The following is a 10178-nucleotide window of genomic DNA, read 5'->3' on the forward strand; positions in this document are numbered from 1 at the left end:
AATACAATATTCTTCATGATGAAGCCATGTGATATGAAGCTACAAAATTAAGGAGCCATCCTGTTGACTTAAGATCTATGGTTGCAACGAGTGCTTTCCCCTCATATCTCTCTAAATTTGAAGAAAAAGATGAGGAGGTTTAACATCTTGAAGGAAAATTGGTCTTCAATAGTCTAATGTGCTTCAACTCATAGATTTATTTCAAATAACATAGATGTTCACCATGCCCTAGTTCCTTGGAATACATGGACATTTGGTTTCTCCTTATATGATTTCCCTTTGGTGGAGAGGGTTCATAGTTAGATTGTGTAGTTTATTTTTGTGTATGCTTGTTTTTCGTTATTTTTTTCCCTTTTTAGGATTCTTTGATTTCTAAATGGGAAAATATAAATTCAAGATCGATTTTTATTTGCTAGCACTTACCAAGGCATGAGAGTTATGCTCATTCAGAAATAATAAAAGAATCATCATTTACAAAGTCACTTAATTTTTTCATTTCACCAACATCAACCAGCCAGCGAAGTGTCCTGACAATTGCATCACTTGGAGCACAGCCTTCTTTCTTCATTTCATCCATCAACCAAAATGTTTTTACAAGATCACGTCTTCGCTTTGAGGCACAGAATAATATATTGTATGTGAAAACATCTGGAACCAAATCCTTATTCAGCACTAAGAAAGCCATGTCAAGTTTGTTTTCCTTGCAGAAAAAATCAATCAATATATTATAGGTTGCAACAGTTGGAGAAATACCAACCACTTCCATGTTTGAAAAATGCTTCAAGGCCTTATCTATTTCACAAATTTTGCAATGGGTATCAATCAGGCAGTTATAAGTGATTGCATTAGGTGTCAAGCCTTCATCAGGCATCTTATTCATGAGTGAATGAGCTCTAGAAAGATCTCCTGCCTTGCACGGACCACCAATGATTGTGGTGTATGTCACTTCATCAGGTTTCAAATTCCTCATAGCCATTTCCTCTAACATCTTCCCTACCATGTTTATGTCTCCTGTTCTAAAGAATGCACGTATCAAAGTACTGTATGTAATTACATTAGCAAGATGTCCCCTGTTTTCCATCTCAGAAATAAGTGTAAATGCTTCCTTTTCTCTGTTACTCTGAAATAAACCATCAATTAGAATGTTGTAGGTAACAACATTTTGGGAGCAACCTTTCCTTAACATCTCTTTGAACAACTTTTGAGCCTTTTCTGCCTCACGTAATTCACATAAGCCGTGCATCAAAGAACTGTAAGTGATTACATTTGGCTGTAAACCCTTTTTGGACATGTCATGAAAACAATCCCAAGCCTTGTCCATCCTGTTATCTTTGCACAGTCCATCAATAACTGCACTAAATGTCACTTCATCTGGCAAAGGACCAAACTCCAACATTTGTACAAACAGTTTGTAGGCTTTTCCTATTTTTCCAGCCTTGTAAAAACCATTAATCAGGCTAGTATAAGTATAGATGTTAAGAAAATGGCCGTCTTGTAACATTTTTCCTACTAATCCTAGAGCTTCATGTACTATTTCTACTTTGCAAAGACCATCTATAAGATTGCTATATGTAACAATATCAGGAGAGCAGTAACCATGTCTCATTCCTTCTAGTAATCTGATAGCTTCATCTTCCCTACCTACCTTACAGAGACCATTTATTAGGGTACTGTATGTAACATTATTAGGAGAAAAGCCATCCTGTGTCATTTCAGCTAATAAAACAAGAGTTTCATTTATCCTACCAATCTTGCAGGTTCCATTAATCATAGTGTTATATGTAACAATATCGGGAAAACAATGAGCATGCCTCATTTTGCGCAAGAACTCGCGTGCTTCCTCGATTTGATCCCCTTTACATAAAGCCTTTATGAGGGTATTATAAGTTATAACATTTGGATGTATTTCAAGCTCTTCCATTTCAGCGATCACCAGAGTTTACAAGGCCATCTAAAAGAGCGGTGAAGGATACGACATTGAGAGGACGGCGTTCAGTTAGGGCGGAGTGGAAGAGGTCCCAGGCCTTGTTTGTGTTTCCCGATTTACAGAGGGCAGTAATGGACTGATTGAAGTGCTTAACATGAAATTTGTGGGCGATGTGAGGAGGGGGTTTCTCCTGCTTGTGTGTGTGATGAGATGAGGTTTTGTATTGTTTTGAAGAATGAGGAGAAATTACTTGTTTAAAGAAGGGGTATCGTATCCATTGCTCTGGGGCACAGAAGAAGAAAACCCTGAAATATCTTCACTTCTCTTATTAAACCAAACGCAATTATTAAAAGGAAGTAAAATTACCTCGGTAAAAGCAGCTGAATGGTATTTCAAGAACCATCTGCATCTTCATGTGGTAACAAAGCACAGCAGATTAAACCCTAAAATGTCTTCTCTTCTCGTCAAGAAATAAAATCAAAGCAAATATAATTCCTGGATTACCCGGAAGCATTTTGTCCCGAAAAGTTATCTTGCCATTCGCCAAAACCCGTAGAGGATACAGATATAGCAAAACCCGTTATATGTAATTTTAAAAAAATTAATATTTGTATTTTATAGTTATAATCAATCTGTTATTTTAAATTATATATATCTAAATATTTTATAAATGTAAACAATTAAATATTTATTGTAATTTATAATTTTTTATTTATAAATAATTACTTTAGAAATTAAATTTGTATATAATAATTTAAAAATTAAAAAATAGATAAATTATTTACACATCTATATAATAATTTATAGTGTCATTTATTCCTTATATTCTTTGTTAATATCAAATTTAAGTATTCAGTAATTTCTTCATCTAAAATTTTGATATTTAATGAAGACATATCTAAACATAACAAATATTATTTTATTAATTCTTCAATAATAAAAAATTATATATTTTTTATTTTACATTTTGAGGCATGATGTCATCATTCCAGACTAGTCCGATAGCTAGGGCACAATTCAGCGAATTTGGTGGTTGTAGAAAAAATTCTTCTTGGCAATGGCGGTCATATAAGCATGTTGCTTCTCATGGTAAATGGTTTTGCCCAGATTCGCCTAGTAGTGCACATAGGTGTAAGGAGTGGTAAACTTCTAGGGCTATGGCTAGTGTCATGGAGGACTGTGCAAGGAGTGAGCATAATATAAAGATAATGTGGCAGGACTGGATGCAGAGTCAAGTCTTTCTTGTGTGGGAGCTCGAGCTATCTAAGGGGTCTCAAATCCCATAAACAACAAAGTCCCCTTTGAAGGTGGAGTTTGAGGAAGAGATTAAGCATGAGGTAGTTGAAAATGAGGTTTTTTTCGTGAAATATGTACTAATTGAGAGATTTAGGGGATTATGTTTAAGCTTAGAAACACTTCATCAATGGATCTTTGATATTTGGTGCCCCATTCTCAAGGGATATCTTCAAATTTATCCATGCACATGTTGGTTCTTTGTTGTTGTCTTTGATAGTAGGTGGGACTATTGCATTGTTCTCTATGACTACAAGTGGAGCTATGGACAACATCTTCTTATGCTAAAACCTTGGCACCCTTCTTTGACCCGACTTGTGAATCCTTCTCTACTATTCCAATTTGGTTAGGACTCCCAAATCTTCCTCTCCAATTCTAGTTTGATTCCTACTTTGAAGCTATTGGCAACTCGTTGGGAAAATTCCTAGGAGTAGATGAGGGTTCTACCAATTATTTGCATACCACTTATGCTTGCATTTTGGTAGAGATTCACTCTAATAAAGGTCTCTCTAAATACTAAAGACGGGTACTTGATTCAAATTGTAGACTATGAGGACATCCCTTTTAGATGTTACAAATGTTTCAATAATGGGCATATTGCACCTCAATATAGAGGACAATGAAATAATGGCCAAGCTTCTTGGTGTGAAGAAGTCTCCCCTCATCATTACTCAGTGGAGAAGCATGTTTTAGATTATAAAGGGAATACTAAGACAAAAACCCCTAACAAGTCTCGTTGGGTGATTTAAAGGTACCACTCAATAAATCACAACCCACATCGATGGCTATGGAAGCACCTCCTCCAGCTAGGAGTGCCAATGTTAAGGCTACAATGGAGGTAGAGGTAATAGATAAACCTCCTCAAATTGGGAGTGACAGTACTAAGGATGCCTCAAAGGTAGTTGAGTAGGAAGATCTTTAAGGTATTATGTCTTTGGGTATTGAGATGAAATCTTGGAGATTAGTAATGAGGCTCAGGGTTTTAGAAGATAATTGAACTAGGGTGCAAAGGAAAAGAAAGAAGAATGAGGTAAATTTCAACATGCAACTTTGTTCCCACACCAAATGTGGAACAAAATCATAGATAGGCAACATGTGCATTAGGTTTTATGGTTTTGTCGATGATTGATAGCCAATTTTCCTTATTGTGGTCTAAATACTTGCCCATTCAGGGGTTGGATTTGTAATGCTTTTAAAATTTATTATATGGGTGTGGCCCCAAAGAGTTTATAGGAATTATCAATTTTCCAAGACCTACAAACAACTATAAGCCTTCACAAGAGAAATACAATTCACTAGAAGATGAAAAATGAATTGAGATTGAGATATTTAGAAATGTACATAAGTTCTCCTTATAAAGGAAAGAGCAGTTATGAGAGCGCCAATGAGGTGTAAGGTTAAGTATAACCACTTGCCAACTAATTGAACAATTAACTATATGTAGGTAACTAATAAAATGATGTTAAACTTACCTAACACCTAGGAAATGATAATTTGCCTAAGTAAACTTAAGCATGAGAGTAAATATAATTTACTCTAACATCCCCCCTTAAGTGCAACTTAGGGAGAACACTTATTATGCAAAGATGCAATATGGTTATTGGCTACTAGGCCATGTTAGGTACCCATGTACAATGCACATGCAAAAAAATGAATCTCTCACAAATCGGAGAAAAGGAGAAAACCACGTTGTGAAAAAACTGCTCTCCAAAAGAGATAAAACAAACAAGCAAATCATGATGCATGAAGGACTCAAGACCCCCTAAGGACTGCATACATCATGTATATACAATCAATGATCCCCCCATAGGAAGGTAGGAATGAGACTACATAGCCCCCCATAATGAATAATGTCCTGCATAAATGGCGAGTGCTCGGAGGCAAAACATAGTCCAATGTCTACAATCAATATTTATTCCCTTGGGAAGAAGATACACCAATTACAAATGCAGGAATGAATCCCATTTTGGGTATGGATTAGGAAGTTGAATCCAAATGTAAAATGACAAAGTCTCCAAAATATTCTCATATGTTACCAAGTCCTTGGATGAAGATGTCATAAACTAGTTAGGTAGACACCCAATCACAATAGAAGGTGACAAGCAAGGAACCAATGGTAATTCATCTCGAGAAAGATCCAAAGACAAAGATGAAGTGACAACATTGGTGCCACTACTATCATCAAATAGGAGAGATGCCTTTGAAAAATGAATAGGAGTCTTTGAGCTCGAAGAAGCCATCACATGTTCATGATCAAACTAAACCATGAAATGTGACAAATCAAGTGAAGGGGAAAACTCATCAATACTAATCTCCAAAGACAATGTAGAAGAATCTCCAAATGTGATGAAACTGTCATCAAAGAGAAGAGAAAATCCCTTAAATGTGTCCCCCAAATTTGAAATATGAGATTCCACAAACAAAGTTCCAATGTCTGATAGGTAGGAATCCCAATCAGGAAGACAATGATAATCCAATGTATCAGGAATGATGGAAGTCTCAAGTGAAGGTTGATCAACTATCTTTGACAAAGAATCAAGAACCTCTGAATCATCTGCAACCTCCAAAGGATCACAAACATGGTTTATTTGTTCTAAAGAATGAAAATGCACATTGGAGTCAGAAAGATGAGTGTCAAGAGATAGTAGAGTATCATGATCACCATATGTCTCTCGAATATGAGTCAAAGAGCACGAGAACATTTGAAGTGGATAAATGACTCGAAAAATGTCATCATTTATATTTAAAAAAATAGCTCTAAAAACTCCAGCCCTAAACCCTTTCCAATTAAGATACTCACAAGGTGTTCTAGGACAAGGAACTTCATTATAAAAATATGGCAATAGTTGATGCTCACTAAGACGAGTGAGAATAAAATCACTCCACTGCCTATAGTTCCCCCTGTCCAAGACAAAAGAAAAACCCATTATAACATTTTTTTTTTGAAAAGTTTTATCCCACCCACCATATTATCTCAATATACAAGAAACAACTTTCTAGCACAGACAATTTTCATGCATACTCTCAATCTGTGCCAAAAATGGTAGCTTTGGAACAGGGTGTGGAAGTCCCTCAGGAAATGCTTTAGTAGACATGTATGGAAAATGTTGAACAATAGACAACACATTTGAACTGTTTGCAAGATATGCACAAAAACGTGGTCTCCTTGAATGGTACAATTGTAGGATATGCACATAATGCGTTTGTTGAAAAAGCTTCAAAAATCTTCAATAGATTTTGATCGACTGCAATCTTTGCCAGTATCCTCCATGCCTATGTTGAAATGGGAGGTTTTGTAAGCTCTCTAAAAGTCACTCTATCCCATTAGAAAAAGTAGATGATATCACAATAGTTTTCACTTTAAATGAAATCATTTTCAATAGAATATAGATTAATAATACATTGTTTACATAAAATATCATTTCTAGATGAATATGTAATGCATGGAAATTTCTTCCATACTTTATGCACATTTAATATTAATATTTTTATTTTCAAATTTAATATTAATGTTTTATCTTTTTTTCCAAAAAGTTTAAACTTCTAATCTATATATTTTGAAGTACTCATGTTTTTGATTATGGGAAAAGCAGGTTTTGAAGGGATCTTGAAATCCTTTACAAAAGATCCTTAAAAGATAATATCATTAAGCAACAAGAAAAGACAAACTGCCAAAAAACCAACACAATTATGGGCAAAAATCAACAAAAAAGCCCAACAAAACCAGCCACATCCAACCATAACAGAAAAGAGATAGAAAACAAATTACTTAATGTTTTTTAGGGCATTAGCCAAATTTACGCTAAACCCTTGCAGATCTTTAATATTATCCCTAAGCTTAGGGATATCCTTGGAAGAGGCCACCACAACTTTTTTCATGCTTGCCCTTTTTCTTTCGCAGCACCACCAAGAGCACTTTCCACTGTTCTTGCCTTGATAGCATCCTCATTAATATCTAGATCCACGACAGGTTTGGGGGTGCTGGAACCATCAAGGAACTTGGTAATTTCCTCTAAATTCTTAGTCACAGAGGAGAGAATATCCGGAATCATTAGCAGAAAGTTTTTCATAGCTGTTTTTCCTTCCTCCAGATTACCAATCTGAGCTTCCAGCTTCTCCACTTTTTCCTCCATTCCTTTATTCCACTGTTCCTGGTTTATTTCAACTTTCTTCCCTTTCTCTTCCTGTTGCCTATATGTTTTTTCTAGATTCTTTATTCCTTCATAAACCCACCTGTCAAAACCCATACGAGCCTCAGACTGGTTTTTAAGTTTATCTAGAATTATCCCCTCTCCAGCGTTATCCTGATCCCTACTCGAATTCTCCTTGTCCTTGTCCTTCTTAGTTTCCTTGTCCTTCTCTTGCTCAATTTCCATTTCCCTTTCCTCATTAATCTTGCCCTGCTCCTCCATAGGTTGGCTGTTAACAATTCCTATGCTCACACTGTGGGTTAGACTATTTTGATTAGAGACTTCCTCACCTCCTCCTTCCTCTTCCTTCTAGCTCTCCTCTCCTTTAGACTCATTAGTCTCCATCTCACTTCCATATTTTCCAATATCCTCTGAACCCTTGTCCTCTGGAATTTTCTCCATAGTAGCTTTTTTACCTTTTTTGCTTTGTGTCCCCTCATCCTTGCTGGGCCGCCTTCCTCCATCTTCCTCTTTCCTTTCCCCGGTGATACCGACAATCTCTTGTTTTCCTGGATAGCCAGAATCTTGCAATGCTCATAAATGAGCAAAATAAGGCTGCAATGAAGCACAAGCGAAGAAGGATTCTTGCTGTGCTTATTCAGAGACCTCGATAGAGACCTAAAGAGGTAATATGGCAGAGAAATTCTCTTCTCATGTCTAAAATTATTTAAAAGAACAAAATGGTATGTGTGGACCTTGGTAAAACGACCCTCCATAGTAATATATTCCATTATAGCATTAAGCACACAACCTCAGATTTTCTTAATATTGGAAGCATCATAATACCCCTCGTAGCTTTTCCTATTTTTGCTCTCTCCTTCTCTTTACGTGGAAAAAGCTTAACTGCGTTATTAGACACTTTCAAGTCTCTAAAAAAGTTAAGACCATAGTGGGGCATACCTATAACCGTCGCAATGAGATCCACATCCAGCTTAAACCTAACACCATGAATTTTGAAGGAGCCATTTATCCAGTTTTCAGTGACTTTGGTTACTGCTAGGTTAACTCTACCTTTATTATAGTCGACCAACTTTTCCATAAAATTCATCATGAATCCTTTCTCCTGCTTTGCCTAGACCTTAGGCATCTCCTTCCATGTAGAAATATTATCAGGTTCCTCTCTTCTTAGATCTCCCCCCCATTGATTTCGATTTACAATTTCTCTTCTTCTGCAACTTCAGAGCTTTCTTCTCAATGACACTTGAATTTTTGAAAATGCAAACCCACAAAGTGTGCGGATAATTAATATTCTTGATTAGGACTCCACCCTTCTGATGTGTCATCATTACCTTTCTAAATATTTGAATATTACTCATTACAACATTCATGATTAATCGTGCGATCCCTCTTTCCCCATGAATTTGTCCTTTCTGATAAGTTCTTTAATATTAAAATCCATATTAACTTCCCCATTCCATATACATTGAGCTTCAGAATTTACGCCAAAGTTCGCTAACCCATCTGTAACCCTATTTTTTTCTCTAAAGGCATAATAATAGATTTAAAGAGCAATTATTTCTCTAGCTTTAAAAATAATATTTTCTATAGTCCATGAAGGCTCAATTTCTCCCTTGAGGCATTTAATTATGTTAAGTGAGTCTCCTTCCAACCATACATTATCATGATTAAGATCTTTTGCAATAATCAAAGTGTTCAAAGCCGCTAATGCTTCAACATAATGACTTGTTTGATTATCCAAGGGGCCAACAACTACCACAAGGCAACTTCCAACAAAATTCCTAACAATGCCCCCATAACCAGCTTTCCCCGGGTTCCCCTTAGATGCCCCATTAAAATTAGCCTTAATCCATCCCTTGAAGAACTCATGTTTATGTACACAAGTATAAGAATAAAATAAGGGTTTCCTTATTATATTATATTCAAATTTTTAATGGTTTTATTTTAAAGATTTTTGAAAGAAATAACATTATTGTATTATTATTTTTCTCAATTATAAATTGTTTATATAAGATTATTCAACTATTATTTATCAATATTTCAATTTTTTGTCAATTTCTTATTTTCTATAATTTTATTTTTATTTTTTTGATACTATAAACTTCATTTTTTTCTATATTCTAATGTTCTATTTATGAAATATCTATGAAACAAAATTAATTTAATAATATATATAAATTTATAAATATTAAAATTAAAAAAATAGTAAATTAAAATGCTTAATTTAGGTGTAATATAATTCAAATAATATAAATTTTATTTCTAAAATAGATTGTATGTTAATGTTTTCATAAATATTAATACTAAAAAATTAATAAATCAATATATTTAATTTTAGATATAATATGTTTAAAAATTGTATATATCAAAATGCTTATAACATGTAATACATTGAATTATTTAAAATCCAACATTAATATTTTTGAAAGAGAAATGAAGTTAAATATTAAAATATTAAAAATATATTATCCATCTAGGGATATCTAATTTAATACTAAGAATTATTAAATCATAGAAAAAAAAATTATACTCAAATTTTTTTATACACACATGAGATTGCAAACACTAAATTCTATAAATAATTCAAATAGTATGAAATATTAAGTTCTTTGTTTTTTTACTTTAACATATATTAAAATGTAAGTTTTTAATTTTAAATTATTTTTTATTTCTTTAAAATTTGGCCTTTTTTTTTTGATCGATAATATATGAATTTTATTAAGATAAAAAGATATACAATAGTAAACATGGATGGCAGTTACCAAAACCACCCTGCAAAACCAAAATCAAATCCGCCTACCCAGCCATGC

At 34.2% G+C, this 10178-nt stretch overlaps 1 protein-coding gene across 1 annotated transcript; it reads right to left on the reverse strand.

Moving 5' to 3' along the window:
* Positions 1-377: 377 nt before the first annotated feature.
* LOC131073251 (pentatricopeptide repeat-containing protein At3g22470, mitochondrial-like) lies at positions 378-2464 on the reverse strand. Its single transcript, XM_058009657.1, has one exon. The coding sequence runs from the start codon at positions 1919-1921 to the stop codon at positions 443-445; it is 1479 nt and encodes a 492-aa protein (XP_057865640.1). The 5' UTR covers positions 1922-2464; the 3' UTR covers positions 378-442.
* Between the last annotated feature and the right edge of the window lie 7714 nt (positions 2465-10178).

This window comes from Cryptomeria japonica, chromosome 2, assembly GCF_030272615.1.
Source record: "Cryptomeria japonica chromosome 2, Sugi_1.0, whole genome shotgun sequence".
NCBI lineage: Eukaryota > Viridiplantae > Streptophyta > Pinopsida > Cupressales > Cupressaceae > Cryptomeria > Cryptomeria japonica.

What these genes read in the sequence shown, in the direction of transcription:
- LOC131073251 (XM_058009657.1), bottom strand. Translation starts at nt 1,921, where the DNA reads ATGGAAGAGCTTGAAATACATCCAAATGTTATAACTTATAATACCCTC.